The sequence below is a fragment of the Leuciscus leuciscus genome, assembly GCF_965113295.1.
Source record: "Leuciscus leuciscus genome assembly, chromosome: 25".
Classification (NCBI taxonomy): Eukaryota; Metazoa; Chordata; class Actinopteri; order Cypriniformes; family Leuciscidae; genus Leuciscus; species Leuciscus leuciscus.
The window spans coordinates 31,009,924-31,032,382 of record NC_138724.1 but is presented as its reverse complement, the minus strand read 5'-3'; the positions used below and the strand labels follow the sequence as shown (position 1 = coordinate 31,032,382).

General features: G+C 41.7%; 2 protein-coding genes and 1 long non-coding RNA gene across 8 annotated transcripts in view; 2 read left to right on the top strand and 1 right to left on the bottom strand.

Moving 5' to 3' along the window:
• Positions 1-5,153, bottom strand: LOC309491287. 5 transcript variants are annotated; one of them, XR_014202986.1, is made up of 10 exons: positions 5,102-5,153; positions 4,552-4,674; positions 2,348-3,627; positions 2,112-2,251; positions 1,827-2,031; positions 1,622-1,726; positions 1,248-1,442; positions 1,030-1,171; positions 233-880; positions 1-142 (listed from the first exon to the last, which is right to left on the bottom strand). It is a non-coding gene; the product is annotated as an uncharacterized lncRNA (long non-coding RNA). The 5 variants fall into 5 exon arrangements; XR_014202987.1 differs by lacking the exon at positions 1-142 and having other exon boundaries at positions 224-880; positions 4,503-4,674; XR_014202988.1 differs by lacking the exon at positions 1-142 and having other exon boundaries at positions 224-880; positions 1,248-1,455.
• LOC309491258 (uncharacterized protein) overlaps positions 1-6,155 on the top strand; it is a 135,529-nt gene extending 129,374 nt beyond the window's left edge. For both annotated transcript variants that reach the window (XM_082160748.1, XM_082160749.1), the window contains exons 11-12: positions 5,860-5,972; positions 6,086-6,155. In XM_082160748.1, coding sequence (XP_082016874.1) covers positions 5,860-5,934 — 75 coding nt within the window. In that variant the 3' untranslated portion in view covers positions 5,935-5,972; positions 6,086-6,155. The remainder of the gene's footprint in view (positions 1-5,859; positions 5,973-6,085) is intronic.
• On the top strand, positions 5,952-14,570 carry LOC309490702 (outer dynein arm-docking complex subunit 3-like; the record flags this gene model as incomplete). The annotated part of the gene is made up of 12 exons (XM_082159915.1): positions 5,952-5,972; positions 6,086-6,163; positions 6,291-6,452; positions 6,910-7,011; positions 7,977-8,102; positions 8,730-8,885; positions 9,334-9,462; positions 10,621-10,781; positions 10,879-11,032; positions 12,113-12,262; positions 12,447-12,531; positions 13,650-14,570. 12 exons carry the CDS (start codon positions 5,952-5,954, stop codon positions 13,778-13,780), a joined length of 1,455 nt encoding a protein of 484 aa, XP_082016041.1. The 3' UTR covers positions 13,781-14,570.
• Positions 14,571-22,459: the final 7,889 nt, after the last annotated feature.

The following is a 22,459-nucleotide window of genomic DNA, read 5'->3' as shown; positions in this document are numbered from 1 at the left end:
GTGGTTGCAGGTGTCCCATCTGAGGCTGTGGCTGCAGGTGCCCCATCTGAGGCTGTGGCTGTAGGTGTCCCATCTGAGGCTGTGGCTGCAGGTGTCCCATCTGAGGCTGTGGCTGCAGGTGTCCCATCTGAGGCTGTGGCTACTGGGGTAGCACCAATCAAAAGAAAATTGTAATATAACACAGAAAAGTCATGACAGGAATAAAAACGTATAAACAAATGAACTGAGTTACCCATTATTATTTGTCCATGTACATCTAAATGCAACTGGGCATTTTGTGGTACAATCTTTCTGATGCCATCTTGTATCTTCTTATTTTGTTTTGTGTTGTAATGCTGTAGTATATTTCGCATCATGAAAATGTGTCCAGATGGAGTGAGTGTGTTGAGGGAGTAATTGTTTTTTCTCATGTCAGAAAAAAGCTGTTCAGCACATTGACTGTTCACCCAGCCTGCCAATTCTGGGACTATCTGAATTTTACGCAATGCATCTCGAGCATCTTTTGTGTTATTTTCATGAAACAGATCGTAAAGTGCATAATGTTCAGCTGAACCTGTAACAGGGTGACAATCTGGATCCACGTTGTCCTTTTTTTCCTTCAACCAAAGGAGGTTTACTTTCAGTTGACCCTCAACAGCTAGTTTGATATTTTCTGGAGTAGGCTCTTTTAGTCGTCCCTCATAAGGTCTGAAAGGGATACATTCTGGCTCCCTAAGGTTAGTGTGTGTGGCTAAGCCCCTTGCAAAGTCATAGATATTGATATTTGGGAAATGTTTAAAAGACAAAAGACAATCTGCGTAGTCCCGCGGAGACTCTGCCCGAAGAAGGAACTTCAGGGAATACACAACTCCACAGGGGCATGTGATGACTGCCCAACCCCCTAAAAAGAAAATAAATATGTTTTGGTTACGCTAATAAATATACAATTCTAAGCTGTCTTAAACGAAAACTATATTGAAAGCAATACCGTGTTGAACACAACACTATTCACATTACATGGACTAAAATATTTCTCAAAAGTAATCCTACCTGAAGCCCCCCAAACCTTCTGGAAAACCTTGTCATAAGATGACCTGTTTCTCATCTCCTGTCTAAGTCTTAGAACAAGATCCATTTTGGAACCTGATGGGTCCAGACCACATTGCTTGCAAAGGCGCCGCACCACATCCACCTGCACATACAAGGTTGCAATAAAAAGTATCCAATATATTGATTTATGTATGTAGAAAACAAAACAACAAAATGACCTTAAGATTGGTAAGCACTTCTTCTAGCCTCTCTTAGTGTAACTTGAAGTTCGGCATCTTCAGTAGCTGGTCTTGGGGCGTGCATCTTGGCATACTCAGTATTTAAAACTGCATCTTCTCTTCTGGTGTTGGGACCAATCCAAGGAGCCCAGTAGTGGTATGATGGTGACACCAAAAAAGGATTTTGACGGGCACCTGAAAAAATTTTCTTTTTCAATAAGTAAAAACAGTGAAAACTACAAAATATATACACATTTGGTTAGTAGTTTCCCTTGCTCAATTTAGTCTAATGCAATTATTTTAAAACAATTGTAGCTATCCATTATGCAACTTGTTAAACTTGTATGTCTAACTCTAACAAAATAACTCCTTACTGCCCAATAGGCCCCGGCAAACTACTTCGGCAGTCACGGATCTCCAAAAGTCTTTCAAATTGATCTTGCCGTCATACTCAGGTGGTGGAGCAGGAATCTCACTCACTGTAATAAAAATTCTCAATGAAACAAAGAACATGTTTATAAGAATGTTTATAGAATATTTTTAAGATTATTAAGTAGCTCTTATGTTGATATGACCTACCAGGCATATTAAATGCCGCCTTTTTGTGAAGATCCATCACAACAACCGCTGGATGGTAGCCACACTTAACACAGGAGTATGCGTAGTCATGGTCTGTTAGTGCTTCGAAATGCATGTACGCATGAAGGATTTTGTCTTTACGTGGAAATTTCTGTTGTGTTGTGGTCTCCAAAACCTCAACAGCTCTGCTAATGGCATGATGAGTCTGTTTTTACAAGATTAGTTATTAGTATATAGATAATTTAAAAGAACACCATATAATTAAAACCTTTAATAACAGAAAACCTGGAGTGAATGGCGCAGGACAACACACATGTGTAATGACATCAGCAAATGGTCATCAAAATTGTGAAGACCATCAGTCCACTCTTGATAGCGGTATTTTAGACCACAGTTGCTGCACATGCGGTAGTAGGTAGAAAATCCTGTAAAAAAAAAAATTTAATCACAAAAAAAGTATTCATTCAGACAGCTTAACATAGTGATGTTACACTAATTAGCTAGATTTTACTCAGACTTACCCTCAACAATGCCAGCGTACGTTATACACTTTCCTTTGGAAGTAATCAACACTGGCTCACTTAGGACCACATTGCCTGTACATTCTGAGCAAACAGTCTCCTTTGGCACAAGGTGTTTGGGAATGTCATTGAGCCTGTGATGTACTTCTGGGGGAGTACGGCTGGCAGAGTTTTGTTTTTCATCAAGTAATACACCATCTGTTTGAGACCTTCACCACTGGGGGGATATTCCAATCTGGTACTTTCATGAAAGGCATGTTCTTGTGCTAGGCCCTGAGCAGGTCTGTCGATGGGTGAGGATGTAAACAACTGCCTGTGTACCTGGAAGAGATGCCACCTAGCTATGTTTTTGTGCAAACAAGATCTTCTTGGCTTTGCACAGGGACAATGCCACGTGTTGCGAGTGCTGTCATAGGAAGCAATGACTCTACCAAGTCTACTGTAGTATGAGACTTTGTTTTCATACACAGAAATGTATTTTTTTGTAGATGGACCTCCAATAGTCACCTCAACAGTCAGTGGAACACAAGCTGCACTTGCTGCAGCCTTGGCATTCATGCAGGATGTTTTTGTCGGTTCCCCAAACACATTTGCAGCTATCATGTCTAATAGGACATCTTCCTCAAGGACAACAGGTGTCCTGTTAGGCCAGGGACAGAACTGCAACGACTTCATATGTATACACTCAAAGTGCTGAAAGCCACTTCGGGTGGCTAATTCTGCATTGCTACTGCATTCATCTGTTTCACATATTACAACTGGATGTGGACCTGAGGTATTTTTCTGTACATGGATTACAGAACATGGTCTGTAAAATGACTTTTCAACTGCATATATACCACTAACTGGGTCTATGCACTGTGAAGGTAGGTGACGATTTTCTGTAACATCACAGATCTTTTTAGTGTGTTTTCTTTTAACATGAACATCTAGATTTTTCTTGTTGACGGTTACTCCACAGTGAACGCACTGCACTTTTTTCTGAATACGAACATTTTTGAGAACAGGCGGGAATTTTACAGGCAAGGAGACTCCTTCAGCCACAGCTGATTCTTTAAAGGAAACTTCTTCTTCATTTGAAGGAATAATTGGTTCACTGGTGGCAACTGGTTCAATTATTGCAGCTGTCTCAACAGTTTCTGTGGGTGGAACTTGTCTTTTTGTACATACTTGTAGATGTTTTATAATCTGGACTTTCCTTATGACGGTTTTTGAACAGTAACAACAGTGAAAATGTGCCTGTTCTCTGCACTGCAAGTTGCACTTGACAATTAGGAATTCTGGAAAAAAAAAAAATATATATATGAAATGTAAATAAAGGGATAACACTTAAAGGTGGTATCAGTGATTTCAGGCCTAAAAATATTTGTATCACATTCATCTAATCTTTCCTAACGATCCGCTAGCTGCCCTCCCCATAAGCATGCCGTCTAAAAAACGCGTCTCTGTAGGCAGCCTAGGCTCTGAGATCTGCACACAAAAACAAATGGTTTAGCCAAACACTCAAAACCAAAACAAATAATGTTCCAACCAATCACAGACAGGGGGAGGGTGTTGTGAGGTTTTGAGCCAGCTTTTTCTTTAGCTCTGCAGCCGTGCACGAGCACAAAACCTCACAGCACCCTCCCCCTGTCTGTGATTGGTTGGAACATTATTTGTTTTGGTTTTGAGTGTTTGGCTAAACCATTTGTTTTTGTGTGCAGATCTCAGAGCCTAGGCTGCCTACAGAGACGCGTTTTTTAGACGGCATGCTTATGGGGAGGGCAGCTAGCGGATCGTTAGGAAAGATTAGATGAATGTGACAAAAATATTTTTGGGCCTGAAATCACTGATACCACCTTTAATGTCGTGAGTCATAATGGCATAAGTCGTGGTAATGCGGGTATGATATAACTTATTAAATCAACAATTGATGTATTATTTGGATTATGACTATTTTACTTATGAAATAGACTGATGTAAGAAGCATGCTAAAAAAGGCCAACAATATGTTATTTAATTGTTCAAGCATTACAACACTATAAGACTTACATAAAACAAATTAGGCTAATAAGCAACCGATAACGTCAGTAAAATAATATCAACATTACCAACATTTATAATAATGAATAATGTTCAAATGACTTCGAATAAAAAAAAATCAATGCCAACTTGCCTTGATGCTGTACTGCCAACGATAAGTGGTTGGAGACTTGATACTTTACCATGTGAAGTTCCGTGGTGGGTTTGAAGACTTTTGGTCCGCAGAACGGGCAATGATAATTAGAGCAACAGCTCTGGCATCTCTGAAGGACAATCTCCCCATGTCGCAACACTGTTCTGTGCATCTATGAAGAACGTTAAATACATTTCAAAGGTTATGTCTTGCCAAGTTAGCGATGCCTAACCTGCCTCGTGAGTAGCGTGGCTAACCTGGCTAACTAGATAGCTACCTGTCCTGACTGACAACACCACATGTTAGCTTACCCTAGCTATAAACATATGAACATACCAGCAGTATTATCCAAAGCTAATTAGTTTAGCTAAATAGATAGGCCACCTCTACACGTGCGTGCAAATGTTAACGCTACAAACGACCTAACTTACCATTAATGGCTGGCAGTTTAGCGGACTAGTTAAACATGTCTTGGCGTTATCAAAAAGTATGGACACTGTCAAAACTTTAACATATATTTAAGTGTGATCATTACTTAAAGACGCACACTAAATTATTAATCTATCTCGACTATATTAGTAATCAAAATGTAGACTTACATTGATGAGGGCAAACAATGGCGACCACCTTCACCGATATGCTGGTTCATCTGGTGGTGGGGCGTGGGGGCGAAGTATATATAGTGGGAGGAGTTGGATCTGGATCCAACTCCTCCCAATGGATTTCATGTTCTGCAGTGAGGACCTTCTCACTTTCTCGAGCGTAAAGGTACGTAACTAATTAATATTCATGAGCCGACGTCCAGCTGTGGTTCAGTTGCTAAGCAACGACATCGAGTTTCAGACACAAACGAGTTTCAAACTAACTTACTGGCGGTGTTACACAGTTAGAGACAGAAATCTTTATTTAAACCTTTATAAAATAATAACTAGCTGCTATAAATAATGCCTGGCATCAATAAGCAAGCTATTCAGCGAAATGTTTCCGAGCTCCAGCGAAAAATTCTACTTCTGGGTAACTTAAGTTTTTTATTACAGATTTCGCCAATTAAGCTGAAACAGTTAACGTTAACTTAAAACCTGCTTAAATAGTCAGTAATATTGCGGCAGTAGTGGAATAATGAGTATTTCAATTGTTTTCTTATTATTGCTCTTATGTATTCTCAAGGATGGCAATGTTGTGTTGTAATGTCAGCCTGGAGTTATTATATAGCAAAGTTGCTTCTATAGCTGTTTAATACATTTATATTACTTTTAAATTGAATAAAGAGCTCAGTCAAATTGTCTACAGAAAGTTAATATTGCATTAATTAAACCCAACTTCGCATGGCCGCTGAATGTTTCTCTCTGTCCACTAGAGAGAGAAAGAAACGCAAATTTCGAAAGCTCTCAGTCTGTCATCGAGAGGAACCGAGAATCCATCTTCCAGCTGAAACATGCCAATGAAAACATGCGCAAGAAACTGGCTGAGGTCAGACATTATGAACACACACACACATATGTAATGTTAAAACATATCCATATCATTTAAGTCACGTTATAGCTTTATGTATTTGATGCATATATTGGTCTTGGTTGTTCCAGGGAGAGGAACAAGTAACCAAGGATGTTTTTCAAGACCGTGGGATGGAGAATGAATCATTTAGGAACATGCCTGTTAAGGTGAGGTTAAATGAACCTTTATATCAGTTATTTAAAAACCTTTTTCCACTTCTTTCACTTGTACTATCCAGTGGTTACAGAATCACCTGCATATCAGTTGTGGTTGACAGTCATTTTTGTTGTGCAGTCGGCTCTGACGGTGCTGGAGAAGGAGGTTTGTGATAAAGCGAAGAAGCTGAATGCTATGAAACAAATCACTGACACACAGAGGCAGCGTTTGGAGGAGTTGAAGCGCCAGTACGAGAGCATGAAGCCTCTGCCTGACAACCAGGAACTAGACGAGGAAAAGGTAGAAATTGTCTTTTATTTTTATTTTGAATAAACACTGGTGAATCTTACAATTTAAGAATTCCCAAAATCGAAAGGAAAAAAAGCAGTAAGAATATTGAGCCTTTTTTTCCAGTCAAATCATTTTTGTCCCAATTTCTCCTTACTGTAATTACTGTAAACCATGCCCACAGTTTTATAATCACCATTATTATTATATAATCTAAACAATTCACGAGAATACGATTTTTTTGCACATCATAATGAGAATTAGAGTAAAGAAGGGAACTCTGCCATAAGTTTCCCTAAGTGGTCATTCTTCCATTGTAAATTCTCTTCTTCCTTCTCTCAAGTCTTTCGTCTTCCCCTCTGTCTTGATTAGTGGGAAGCAGAGTGTTTAGCCACCCTGTATGGATGAGCACAATTAAATATGTTAATTCAAGCAAGAAAATGAATGAACTTGTGTGCTTGTTTTATAGAAATTGCGCATTCTGGAAAACAGATTGGAGGAAGCGCAGCTGAAACGTCATGAAGCAAAGAACGTAATGCGAGGATACCTCAAAGAGAAGGACAAACTACAGGTATCTGAGAAAGAACAGATGAACTGGTTCATGTACAGACTGACACAGCACACACACATAAACCCACACAGATGTGTATTATAAAGCATGATACCCCATATATTTAATGTTGAAAATTTAAGCTATCCAATGACACTCATCCATACCATTAAAAATATATTCTTATTCTTATAATAATCATAAATGTTTCTTGAGCACCAAATCAGCATATTAGAATGATTTCTGAAGGATCATGTGACACTGGGAATGAAGAATGGCTGCTGAAAATTCAGCTTTGATCACAGGAAAAAATTACATTATAAAATAGATTAAAATACAAAACAGTTATTTTAAATTGTACAGGTGTGCATAAGAGACTTCTTTCATTAAAGGGTTAGTTCAGCTAAAATTGAAAATTCTGTCATTAATTACTCTTCATCTTCGGAACACAAATTAAGATCTTGTTTATGAAATCTGAAAGCTTTCTGTCCCTCCATTGACAGCTACGCAACTACCACTTTCAAGCCCCAGAAAGGTAGTATAGACATCATTAAAGTAATCTTTTAAAAATATTTAAAAGAAATATTCGTAATATTCGAATATATAATAATATTAAATATTGCGAAAAAAACAAACATAATTTACCACCTTATTTACAAAATATTAATCTCCAGCATGCGTTCATGCAACAACAACACACATGCGCCACGGTGCTTTTTCGGTGATTACTTATTCCCTTTCTGGGGCTTGAAAGTGGTGGTTGCATAGGCTGTCAATAGAGGGACAGAAAAATATCTTCATTTGTGTTCCGAAGATGAACGAAAGTCTTATGGGTTTGGAACCACATGAGGGTGAGTAAATAATGACAGAATTTTCAGTTTTGGGTGAATAATCCCTTTAAGATTAAAACTCTTAGCGACCCCAATCTTTTGAACAGCATCATGGTAAATAAACATTTATGATTATCCTCTTATTTGTTTCTTCAGGGAGACAGTTTTACATTTCAGCCACGGCTGGACAGGATGGAGGCAGAGATCCACCGGCAGACACAAGTGCTCAAAGAACTGCAGGTCACGAACGGTGACGCTCACTTCTCAAAGGATGCAGCCATGGTAAAGACAAAGCATATCATTTTATATCATTTATTTATTTAATAAATGATATAAAAAAATGGGTAACACTTTATTTTACAGTGTCCTTGTTACATATGTTACATGTACTTACAATAGTATTAACAGTTAATTATGCATAATTACATGCAACTAACCCTCAACCAAACCCTAATCCTAACCCTATAGTAAGTACATGCACTTAATTAATATTACTCAGTACTTAAATATATAATTACACTGTAACAATGACACCGTAAAATAAAGTGTAACCAAAAAATGTAATGAGATAATAAAGCAAGCATACGTGTAAGTGTGCCATGGTAAAGGTTTTGCAAGTAATGCTTCTCGTAAAGAGTAGGGGTGTAACTCCGGTGTCCTGCCCAAATTCCCTCCATTGGCCTTTATCAATCATGGCCTACGAATAAGAATCCTCATGCTTTCAATTGGCTTTATCACTCTCTCTCCTCTCCACCTATAGCTGGTGTGTGGTGAGCGCACTGGCGCCATTGTTCTGACAGTGGATGCTGCACACTGGTGGTGGTTGAGGGGAGAGCGCTCTATAAATGCCTTATTTCATTAAGATGTGTGTGTGTGTGTGTGTGTGTGTGTGTGTGTGTGTGTGTCTAGGCTGAGCTGCAGCTTCAGGACAAGAAGGTGTGCAGAGAGCGCAGAAGGCGAGAGAAAATCCTCTCCCTCTACAAGAAGCAGCAGGAGGAGAGGATTGCTCAGGCAAAGGAGAGGAAGAGAAGAGCGAGCATCATCCATCACACATCAGATAACAATGTAATACTCTAATAAGCATAAAGATATGTGTGTCATACTAATAGCACTTCTCATGTGAAGTGCACAGGAGACTGGACTCGCAATTGATGTTAATAGAGCTTTGTGTTAGCATGCTGCAAAGCTCACAACAATAAAATAAAATAGACAATTCAACTATTTATAAGTATATACACTTCCGGTCAAAAGCTTGGAATAATTACGATATTAAGTCTCTTATGCTCACCAAAGCTGCATTTATTTGATGAGAAATAAAGTAATGTTGCGAAATATGTTATTACAATTTAAAATAACTGTTTTCTATTTAAGTATATAATTTATGCCTGTGATGCAAAGCTATATTTTCAGCATCATATACAGTCTTCAATGTCACATGATTCTTCAGAAATCATTCTAATATGGATTTGGTGCTCAAGTAACCTTTCTTATTATTATCAATGTTGAAAAATAGCTCCCCGACGAGCTGAGCAGCGAGGCCAAGAGCAGCGAGGCCAACGCAGTAGAAGAAGTGGAGGCCATCTCTCCTTTTGAGGAAGCTTTCCAGCAAATCAGAGAGGCCACTGGAGTCACAGACCCACGGGTGAGGACACACAACACAACATTCAACTGTTTTCAGTGTGTTAGGGGGGTAACAGTTTAGGACACAAGGACCAGATGTTTGAAAGAAGACCCCGGAGTCAGAATTATAATAAATTAAAGAAAAGTTTTACTGAAGATAGTTTGCAGTTTCATCAGCAGAAGTTCAGCTTCAAGACTCACACAGTAGTTCGTAGGCCGCCCCACTTACAGTTACACACACACACACACACACACACACACACACACACACACACACACACACACACACACACACACACACACACACAGCAGTTATTCCCTTCACCAAGGTCTAAGCTACGTCCTTTACTCAGGTTGCAGTTTCTGATTGGCTAAGAAATAGATAAACATAGTAATTTTCCACACATATACATATAGACGGAAGCATATCTCTATCGATTATGCCGCTGACACTCAGACCCTGAAGTTAGACGCATCGTGACCTTCCAGGTCACAGATCTGCATTGCTGGGCGCCAGCATGTCCAGAACAATAACTCAGTCAATCTCCAATAATGCCAGTGGTTCCTTAACCTGTAACCAAGAAGACTAACACACACACACACCGACACACAGCTTCTCTAAGGTTGGATTTGGCCAGGCTCTAACTATAAACAGGAGAGTCCTCTCAAAACATCAAGATAATGCGTTCTTTCTCTCAAGGAGAGCTACACTTTAGTCTAACTGGAAAGTAAGGCTTTAACAAAGAAATGGTCCCTTAAACTATTGGCTTCAATGACCCCTATATGTTTTAACACGTTGAAGACCTTTCTCAAACACAAAACAAATCCATATTTCATTTCTGGAAGCCGGGCTAAATGAGCAAGCACTGTTACTGCATTCAGATATCAAACACAGACATTAAAGAATACATGAAAAGAACATTTCAGTAATCACACTGGTAACTTCTATAACAAAGTAAAATCCCCAGAGAAGTCATTTAACTCATTTGATATTTAGAAGGAAAAATATTGATTAATACCTTGATTATAATCACTCATTACATATACATTGAAGTATATGTAATGCCCCCCCCCCCCCCCCCCCCCCCCCCTTCAAGTGTATATAGATTACTCCTTGTTAAGCAATGTTTATTCTGTTCTTGTGTTAAGCAATGTGTATTCCTGATTTCTCTTGTAATAGGAACTAGTGGGCCTGTTTATCTCTCGGAGAAAAACACAGGAACGTTTGGAGAAGATGAAGGCAGAAAATGAGAGTTTGCTGCTTCCACTGAAGGAAGAGAGGAATATGCTTCAAACTCAGCTTCAGGATATGAAATTCTCAGGAGAAACTGAACTCTCAAGGTAAGAGCAGACATTGTAGACAGTGTGAATATGATATCACTTCACATTCTCTGTTATTGTGACTGAATAGTAACATAACATTATTGTCCTCGGTCAGCTCTCTGCAGGTTTGTGAGCTTCAGCAGCAGCTTGAGCAGACGCAGCAGCGCCGTGATGCAGCTAAAGATCGTCTGTACGGACTCAAACATGCACTGAACGCTGCCAAAGCAGGAGTGAAGCACCTCAGTGAAAATCTGCAGCACATACCACTGGTACTAATGAATCTTGTCAAATACATAAACCCCCTGGTTTCAGGGTAAATTCAACCTAGGGTCCTTTGCACCATGACCTCGAGCCAACATGGTCATGGCCTTTTTATTTTATTTTATAAAATTTTAAAAAGAAGCCTTTTTCTCTTGGTCGAACATTATTAAAGTTAGAGCTTATTTAAAGATATCAGCCGAATGGCTTAGTGCAGGCTCTAATGGACCCAAGGTTTTATCTCGTAAATTACCGCACTAATAATGCCCGGAATGGTACCAAACTTCTACAGTCAAGTCAAGTCAAGTTTATTTGTATAGCGCTTTTCACAATACAGATTGTATCAAAGCAGCTTCACAGTATTAAATTAAAATAATACAACAAAGTTTGTTTCAAGAGGAATTTATTGATTGATAAAATTAAATTAAATATCCCCAAAATATCCCCATGGTTTGGTACAGTGGTACCAAACTTCTACAGTAGTACAAATAGGTTCTATACTCATAAAACAAGGCATTGTAAAGTTTGTGAGTACATCAGGAGTTTATTTAAATAACATTTGCCTGATGGCTTGTGCTACCGCTAACCCGGAAGTCGAGGTCACTTCCGTGATTTGGGAAAAGCCCATAAAAGTCCCTAATCCCTAATTTTATGAAGTGATGAGAATACTTTTTGTGCGCCAAAAAAACTAAATGTCAACTTTATTCAGTCATTTCTTCTCTTCTGTATCAGTCTCCGACGCGCGTTCACGAGAGCACCACGACGCATGCGCGACCTCGCGTGCATCTTCCTCTGCTTGTAGGTTATATGTCAGAATGCCAGCTGCTGCGTCATTTCCACACACACACACACACACACACACACATGCGTCGTGATGCTCTCGTGAACACGCGTCGGAGACTGATACATAGTATAGGTAGTGTATTTGAATGTTTTGTTTTTTTTGTTGGTAAAATTTAGTAGAAACTGCATAAGAAAAATTCATTAAGTGTCCAGGGATGTTTTCTCTGTAGTTAGTGATTGAGGAAACGTTTTTACATTCAAACGATGCATGCATGAAATGTCTGAGCATTCCTCTTGGTCTCTGGCAGATGAAGGGTCCGACACCACAGCTGACTCCAGACTCAGAGGAACAAACACTGCAGCTGATGTCTGAGGTTGAGCAGAAACTGATGCTGCTGAAGGAGGAACTGCAGGCCAAAGATCATGCAACCATCCTGAAGGAGATAGAGGAAGAGGAGGTGAGGAACAATGATTAGTCAAGTTGCTGTTATTGTATTTTGGCTTGTAGAAGATTTGTAACTAGTGAAACATTGACTGTTTTGTTTACTTTAGGAATATATGTCATATTTTACTTTTTTGGAAGTTGTAAAATAACGCTTACTAATATTACTAATATGTTGTTTATTTCATGACCCTTTGCAGTTCCTTGCCAAGTTAGCAGAAGATCTACCCCAGTATAACACGCGCATTCAGTTGCGTGAGGACCAGAAACAGGACTCTTTTGATGGTAAGACACTAGCTCATATCACCATGGAATCTCATTTCTGCCACATAAGAAAAAAATCATGCTTTGGTGAAATACCAAGTCATAATTATGAGATAAAAAGTCTAAATGTTTTATCACAATTATGATTTTTTTTCTATAACTTTTTGTTTTCATTTAATCTTTTTATGTTACAATTTACTTTTTATATTTTAATTAAAACTTTTTGTAATTGTGACTTTTCCTGACAATTTAAATTTTTATGCCATAATTGACTTTTTATCTCATAATTTCAACGCTTTGTAATACTTATGACTTTTCTTGATCATTTAAATTTGTTATGCCATAACTGACTTCTTATCTCATAATTATTGCTTAATGGCGGAAATGGGCTTCCATACATCCTATATCTGAATTAAGCTTTTTGGGGCGTGAAGTCACACATATCAGGGTATTTATATAGTAAAAAAAAACTCCTCAATAAAAAATCCTACTTGATATATTTACAAATTATTTTTAGCCTGAAAAATATATTTTATCATTCATCGAGGTATAAATAAAATATGCTATTAGTTTTTACTTGATGGTTACACCACATGACATTTGTCAAATTTAAACTTCTTGTTGAACATAAAAGCCATTTGAAATCAACACGGATACAAAGATTACATACAGTATATCTAAGATCTTGGCATACTGTATGTGTTTAAAACTTTTTTTCCCATTATACTTCTTTATCTTGGGCACTCTGATTTTCATTTTGCACCAGTGATCACTGATTTGTGAACTTGGAAAGCTCTTGACCAGGAACGGCCATGTGTTTTTTGATGTACACAGTTCAAAAGCTCCCTCTTATCAAGATGTTCACCTGTGCTGTTCTGATTTAGTTCCATTCCTTAATCTGTACACTGTGTGGAAGTTAAAGCTCACCCTTCTGTTGTACAGAGTGGTGGTGGATTTGTTAATGTCTCAAAGGCCAGATCACGTTTACGTGTGATTGTGTGTGTGACTGAGAGACTGGCCTACTGGTACATGGGAACTATGAATGCTGTTGATCCATATGGAACAATAATAGAACTATTACGTTTAGCAGACAGAGCTGACACACACCTTACACACCTGCATGTCTTTTCTGTCAACAGCTGAGGACACCAGGAGCAATGATGAGGATGTCATCACGCGTGTCATGCTGAAGCAGCAGTCGGAGTCAATCATTGACCAAGCAACCATTGACCAAAGAAGACTTGCATTACAAAGAAGAAGGGCAAACTGATCAACCTTGATCCATTATCACCTGCACTAAGCATTCGGCTGATATCGCTAAATAAGCTTTAACTTTAATAATGTTTGACCAAGGGAAAAAAAAGGCTTCTTCTTCAAAAAGTTGACATTTTGGTTTTTTTGGTGCACAGAAAGTATTCTTCATGAAATTAAAGGGATGGTTCAGAGTAAATTCAACCCAGGGTCCTTTGCACCATGACCTCAAGCATTCCAGGGGTGTTTGGCTTGAGGTCATGGTGCAAAGGACCCTGGGTTGAATTTACTCTGAACCATCCCTTTAATTTTATGAAGAATACTTTCTGTGCACCAAAAAAAACAAAATGTCAACTTTATTCAGTAATTTCTTCCCTTCTGTATCAGTCTCCAACGCACATTCACGAGAGCACCACGACGCATGCGCGACCTCGCGTGCATCTTCCTCTGCTTGTAGGTTATATGTCAGAACGCCAGCTGCTGCGTCATCACCACACACACACGTGTCGTGGTGCTCTCGTGAACGCGCATCGGAGACTGATACATAGTATAGGTGTTTTAGAATGTTTTTTTATTTTATTTATTTTTTAGAAACTGCATAAGAAAAATTCATTAAGTGTCCAGGGATGTTTTCTCTGTAGTTAGTGATTAAGGAAACGTTTTTACATTCAAACGATGCATGCATGAAATGTCTGAGCATTCCTCTTGGTCTCTGGCAGATGAAGGGTCCGACACCACAGCTGACTCCAGACTCAGAAGAACAAACACTGCAGCTGATGTCTGAGGTTGAGCAGAAACTGATGCTGCTGAAGGAGGAACTGCAGGCCAAAGATCATGCAACCATCCTGAAGGAGATAGAGGAAGAGGAGGTGAGGAACAATGATTAGTCAAGTTGCTGTTATTGTATTTTGGCTTGTTGAAGATTTGTAACTAGTGAAACATTGACTGTTTTGTTTACTTTAGGAATATATGTCATATTTAACTTTTTTGGAAGTTCTAAAATAACGCTGACTAATATTACTAATATGTTGTTTATTTCATGCCCCTTTGCAGTTCCCTCATCTCGGTTACTAACGTAACCTCGGTTCCCTGAGATGAGGGAACGAGAATTGCGTAAGGCTAGCTTACGCTATGGGAAAACTCCTTTTCTCGAGAATATTGAAGCCAAATCTTTAAAACGCAGTGCAGCCGCACAGCATACACAGATGAACAGCGAGTACGGTCATTGGCTGTGCTGCGGCAACTGCACAAATCTATGGCGAGGCAGCTCAGACGCACAAACCAATTCCAGGTTATAAAACCTCATAAATGTGGACGGCGAGGCCCAGCCTGTCACCGCACAGATATCTTCAATGGGTATTCCACTTGACCAAGCCCAAGACGAGGCCATGCCTCTCGTGGAATGAGCTCTGACGCCTAAGGGGCAATGAAGGCCCTTAGACTCATAAGCCAGCGCGATAGCATCAACTATCCAGAGCGATAATCTCTGCTTTGAGACGGCGAGCCCCTTGGTGCGGCCGCCAAAGCATACGAAAACTGTTCCGATTGTCTGACTGAGGCAGAACGCTCCAGATAAACTCTGAGAGCCCTGACGGGACAGAGTAAATTCGCGTCTCTTTCATCCTCTGGTGAGGAAAGAGCTGCGAGTGAAATAACCTGTGCTGTGAACGGAGTCGAGAGCACTTTAGGAATATAACCATGCCTTGGCTTGAGGACGGCTCTGGAGTCGTTAGGCCCAAACTCAAGGCAGGACGCGCTCACTGATAGCACATGTAAATCACCCACTCTCTTGACTGAAGCGAGCGCCAGAAAAAGAGCAGTTTTGAGCGAGATGTGCTTCAGGTCCGCAGACCGAAGCGGCTCAAACAGGGCACCCTTCAATGCTTCCAGGACCGTGGAGATGTCCCAGATAGGCACAGAGGGGGGTCGCGGAGGGTTTAGCCTCCTTGCCCCTTTAAGAAGCGCACGATGAGGTCGTTCCTTCCTAGTGATTGTCCGGCCACAAGAGCATGAGATGATGTTATGGCCGCCACATATACTTTGAGCGTGGAGGGGGTGCGACCCGCGTTCAAGAGCTCTTGCAAATAAACCGAGTACACTTGGTACTTCGCATGAGTCGGGGTCCAGGCTCCGTGCTGCGAACCAGCCAGAGAACACCACCCATTTCTGAGCATAGAAGTGCCTAGTTGAGGGCGCTCTTGCTTCAGTGATGGTTTGTAGCACCCTATCCGGGAGACACCCGGGTACCCGTTGAGGGGCCATACATGAAGGGCCCATAAGTCGTGACGGAGATTTATGGGCCCTTCATGCTAAAAAGCATCACTGAAGCAAGAGCGCCCTCAACTAGGCACTTCTATGCTCAGAAATGGGTGGTGCTCTCTGGCTGGTGCGCAGCACGGAGCCTGGACTTTACTCATGCGAAGTACCAAGTGTACTCGTTTTTTTTGCAAGAGCTCTAAGACGCGGGTCGCACCCCCTCCACGCTTATGGCGGCCATAACATCATCTCACTCTCTTGTGGCCAGACAATCACTAGGAAAGAACGACCTCATCGTGCGCTTCCTTAAAGGGGCAAGAAGGCTAAACCCTCCGCGACCCCCCTCTGTGCCTATCTGGGACCTCTCCACGGTCCTGGAAGCATTGAAGGGTGCCCCGTTTTGAGCCGTTCGGTCTGCGGACCTGAAGCATCCTGCCTTGAGTTTGGGCCTAACGACTCCAGAGCCATCCTCAAGCCAAGGTATGGTTATATTCCTAAAGTGCTCTCGACTCCGTTCAGAGCACAGGTTATTTCACTCCCAGCTCTTCCCTCACCAGAGGATGAAAGAGACGCAAATTTTCTCCGTCCCGTCAGGGCTCTCAGAGTTTATCTGGAGCGCTCTGCCTCATTCAGACAATCGGAACAGCTTTTCGTATGCTTTGGTGGCCGCACCAAGGGCCTCGCCGTCTCAAAGCAGAGATTATCGCGCTGGATAGTTGATGCTATCGCGCTGGCTTATGAGTCTAAGGGCCTTCATTGCCCCTTAGGCGTTAGAGCTCATTCCACGAGAGGCATGGCCTCGTCTTGGGCTTGGTCAAGTGGAATACCCATTGAAGATATGTGCGGTGGCAGGCTGGGCCTCACCGTCCACATTTATGAGGTTTTATAACCTGGAATTGGTTCGTGAGTCTGAGCTGCCTCGCCATAGATTCGTGCAGTTGCCGCAGCACAGCCAATGACCGTACTCGCTGTTTATCTGTGTATGCTGTGCAGCTGCACTGCGTTTTAAAGATTTGGCTTCAATATTCTCGAGAAATGGAGTTTTCTCATAGCGTAAGCTAGCCAGGTAAGCTAGGTTACGTTAGTAACCGAGACGAGGGAACTGCAAAGGGGCATGAAATAAACAACATATTAGTAATATTAGTCAGCGTTATTTGACAACTTCCAAAAAAGTTAAATATGACATATATTCCTAAAGTAAACAAAACAGTCAATGTTTCAATAGTTACAAATCTTCAACAACCCAAAATTACAATAACAGCAACTTGACTAATCATTGTTCCTCACCTCCTCTTCCTCTATCTCCTTCAGGATGGTTGCCAGATCTTTGCAGCAGCATCAGTTTCTGCTCAGCCTCAGACATCAGCTGCAGTGTTTGTTCTTCTGAGTCTGGAGTCAGCTGTGGTGTCGGACCCTTCATCTGCCAGAGACCAACAGAAATGCTCAGACATTTCATGCATGCATCATTTGAATGTAAAAACATTTCCTTAATCACTAACTACAGAGAAAACATCCCTGGACACTTTTTACTGAATTTTTTTTATGCAGTTTCTACTCAATTTAAAAAAACAAAACAAAAGAATCAGTCTCCGACGCACGTTCATGAGAGCACCACGTGTGTGGTGATGACGCAGCAGCTGGCGTTCTGACATATAACCTACAAGCAGAGGAAGATGCATGCAGGTCGCGCATGCGTCGTGGTGCTCTCGTGAACGCGCGTTGGAGACTGATACATAATATCAACTGTGTACATCAAAAAACACATGCCAGTTCCTGGTCAAGAGCTTTCCAAGTTCACAAACCAGTGATCACTGGTGCAAAATGGAAATCAGAGTGCCCAAGATAAAGAAGTATAATGGGAAAAAAAGTTTTAAACACATACAGTATGCCAAGTTCTTAGATATACTGTATGTAATCTTTGTATCCGTGTTGATTTCATATGGCTTTTATGTTCAACAAGAAGGTTAAATTTAACAAATGTCATGTGGTGTAACCATCAAGTAAAAACTAATAGCATATTTTCTTTATACCTTGATGAATGATAAAATATATTTTCAAGCTAAAAAGTTTTTTTTTTTACCATATAAATACCCTGCAATGTGTGACTTCACGCCCCAAAAACCTTAATTCAGATATAGGATACATGTATGGAAGCCCATTTCCGCCATAAAGCAATAATAATGAGATAAGAAGTCAATTATGGAATACAAATTTTAATTGTCAGGAAAAGTCACAATTACAAAAAGTTTTAATTAAAATATAAAAAGTCAATTATAACATAAAAAGATGAAATTAAAACAAAAAGTTATAGAAAAAAATCATAATTGTGACAAAACATTTAGGGCCCTATCTGGCACCCAGCGCAAGTGACTTTGTACATCGACGCATGTATCATTCCTATTTTGCACCCGCGCAAAGCGCGCTTTTCCCTCCACAGAAGCACGTCGCTAAACTAGGGAATGAACTTGCGCTCCCTGGGCGGTTCAGCGCAAAAAAGGAGGCGTGTTCCGGCGCAAACGTTCCTTCATGCTATTTTGATGGTTTAGAAAACAATTGCGCCACTAACCAGGAAAAAATAGTTTAAAGTCAGTGGCGCGTTGCGCATGTTATTCATATGCTATTTTAAGGGTGCATGCTTGGCCAGAATCAATGAAGTGTGTGCTCAACGCGCACTTTGATTCTCTCATCTACACAGAAGCAGCAGTTTTCATTTTTGCAAATCATACATTATTACAATAGATAGATAGATAGATAGATAGACAATGTATTATAAAAGCATACATCTAGCTTACACATTTACCCAAATTATCATACGCCTGTTTAACCGAAGTTAATTTGGGTGGGTTTCTCTATTTCAATGTAACTTCTCTCTTTTACGGCCGTGACGAGAGCGTTGCTCTCCTTGGCTGTGAACCGCTCCTGGCGCGCGCCTGGCAAATCCGCCGTTACAATAGCAATCCGCTATGGAAAAAGCGCGTCTGCTCTTAAAGGGAATGTGAGATGTCGCTCTGATTGGTTTATTTCACGTTACGCCCAAACCACACCTATGAATAATGAAGCTACTTCAGACCAACCCATTTTAGATTTGCGCCTGGCGCAAGAGTCATTTATCCCGCCGGGAAAATAGCAACAGCGCCGAGACCCGCCCACAAAGTTACTTGCGCTTTGCGCTTGACACTTGCGTTTCAGATCGTTAAAATAGGGCCCTTAGACTTTTTATCTAATAATTATGACTTGATATTTCACCAAAGCATGATTTTTTTCTTATGTGGCAGAAATGAGATTCCATGGTGATATGAGCTAGTGTCTTACCATCAAAAGAGTCCTGTTTCTGGGCCTCATGGAACTGAATGCATGTGTTGTACTGGGGTAGTTCCCTTTCGAGAGGTCTCTCGTATTGCTTACGGCTAGCTTACGCTATGGGAAAACTCCTTTTCTCGAGAATATTGAAGCCAAATCTTTAAAACGCAGTGCAGCTACACAACATAAACAGATGAACGGCGAGGACGGTCATTGCCTGTGCTGCGGCAACTGCACGAATCTAAGGCGAGGCGGCTCAGACGCACGAACCAATTCCAGGTTATAAAACCTCATAAATGTGGACGGCGAGGCCCAGCCTGTCACCACACAGATATCTTCAATGGGTATTCCACTTGACCAAGCCCAAGACGAGGCCATGCCTCTCGTGGAATGAGCTCTGACGCCTAAGGGGCAATGAAGGCCCTTAGACTCATAAGCCAGCGCGATAGCATCAACTATCCAGCGCGATAATCTCTGCTTTGAGACGGCGAGGCCCTTGGTGCGGCCACCAAAGCATACGAAAAGCTGTTCCGATTGTCTGAATGAGGCAGAGCGCTCCAGATAAACTCTGAGAGCCCTGACGGGACGGAGGAAATTTGCGTCTCTTTCATCCTCTGGTGAGGGAAGAGCTGGGAGTGAAATAACCTGTGCTCTGAACGGAGTCGAGAGCACTTTAGGAATATAACCATACCTTGGCTTGAGGATGGCTCTGGAGTCGTTAGGTCCAAACTCAAGGCAGGATGCTTCAGGTCAGCAGACCGAACGGCTCAAAACGGGACACCCTTCAATGCTTCCAGGACCGTGGAGAGGTCCCAGATAGGCACAGAGGGGGGTCGCGGAGGGTTTAGCCTTCTTGCCCCTTTAAGGAAGCGCACGATGAGGTCGTTCCTTCCTAGTGATTGTCCGGCCACAAGAGCATGAGATGATGTTATGGCCGCCACATATACTTTGAGCGTGGAGGGGGTGCGACCCGCGTTCAAGAGCTCTTGCAAATAAAGCGAGTACACTTGGTACTTTGCATGAGTCGGGGTCCAGGCTCCGTGCTGCGCACCAGCCAGAGAACACCACCCATTTCTGAGCATAGAAGTGCCTAGTTGAGGGCGCTCTTGCTTCAGTGATGGTTTGTAGCACCCTATCTGGGAGACACCCGGGTACCCGTTGAGGGGCCATACATGAAGGGCTCATAAGTCGTGACGGAGATTTATGGGCCCTTAATGCTAAAAAGCATCACTGAAGCAAGAGCGCCCTCAACTAGGCACTTCTATGCTCAGAAATGGGGGGTGCTCTCTGGCTGGTGTGCAGCACGGAGCCTGGACTTTACTCATGCAAAGTACCAAGTGTACTCGTTTTTTTTGCAAGACCTCTTAGACGTGTGTCGCACCCCCTCCACGCTTGTGGCGGCCATAACATCATCTCACGGTCTTGTGGCCAGACAATCACTAGGAAGGAACGACCTCATCGTGCGCTTCCTTAAAGGGGCAAGAAGGCTAAACCCTCCGCGACCCCCCTCTGTGCCTATCTGGGACCTCTCCACGGTCCTGGAAGCATTGAAGGGTGCCCCGTTTTGAGCCGTTCGGTCTGCTGACCTGAAGCATCCTGCCTTGAGTTTGGGCCTAACGACTCCAGAGCCGTCCTCAAGCCAAGGTATGGTTATATTCCTAAAGTGCTTTCGACTCCGTTCAGAGCACAGGTTTTTCACTCCCAGCTCTTCCCTCACCAGAGGATGAAAGAGACGCAAATTTTCTCCGTCCCATCAGGGCTCTCAGAGTTTATCTGGAGCGCTCTGCCTCATTCAGACAATCGGAACAGCTTTTCGTATGCTTTGGTGGCCGCACCAAGGGGCTCGCCGTCTCAAAGCAGAGATTATCGCGCTGGATAGTTGATGCTATCGCGCTGGCTTATGAGTCTAAGGGCCTTCATTGCCCCTTAGGCGTCAGAGCTCATTCCACGAGAGGCATGGCCTCGTCTTGGGCTTGGTCAAGTGGAATACCCATTGAAGATATCTGTGTGGTGACAGGCTGGGCCTCGCCGTCCACATTTATGAGGTTTTATAACCTGGAATTGGTTCGTGCGTCTGAGCTGCCTCGCCTTAGATTCGTGCAGTTGCCGCAGCACAGCCAATGACCGTCCTCGCCGTTCATCTGTTTATGTTGTGTAGCTGCACTGCGTTTTAAAGATTTGGCTTCAATATTCTCGAGAAAAGGAGTTTTCCCATTGCGTAAGCTAGCCGTAAGCAATACGAGAGACCTCTCGAAAGGGAACTACCCCAGTACAACACATGCATTCAGTTCCATGAGGCCCAGAAACAGGACTCTTTTGATGGTAAGACACTAGCTCATATCACCATGGAATCTCATTTCTGCCACATAAGAAAAAAATCATGCTTTGGTGAAGTATCAAGTCATAATTATTAGATAAAAAGTCTAAGGGCCCTATTTTAACGATCTGAAACGCAAGTGTCAAGCGCAAAGCGCAAGTAACTTTGTGGGCGGGTCTCGGCGCTGTTGCTATTTTCCCGGCGGGATAAATGACTATTGCGCCAGGCGCAAATCTAAAATGGGTTGGTCTGAAGTAGCTTCATTATTCATAGGTGTGGTTTGGGCGTAACGTGAAATAAACCAATCAGAGCGACATCTCACATTCCCTTTAAGAGCAGACGCGCTTTTTCCATAGCGGATTGCTATTGTAACGGCGGATTTGCCAGGCGCGCGCCAGGAGCGGTTCACAGCCAAGGAGAGCAACGCTCTCGTCACGGCCGTAAAAGAGAGAAGTTACATTGAAATAGAGAAACCCACCCAAATTAACTTCGGTTAAACAGGCGTATGATAATTTGGGTAAATGTGTAAGCTAGATGTATGCTTTTATAATACATTGTCTATCTATCTATCTATCTATTGTAATAATGTATGATTTGCAAAAATGAAAACTGCTGCTTCTGTGTAGATGAGAGAATCAAAGTGCGCGTTGAGCACACACTTCATTGATTCTGGCCAAGCATGCACCCTTAAAATAGCATATGAATAACATGCGCAACGCGCCACTGACTTTAAACTATTTTTTCCTGGTTAGTGGCGCAATTGTTTTCTAAACCATCAAAATAGCATGAAGGAACGTTTGCGCCGGAACACGCCTCCTTTTTTGC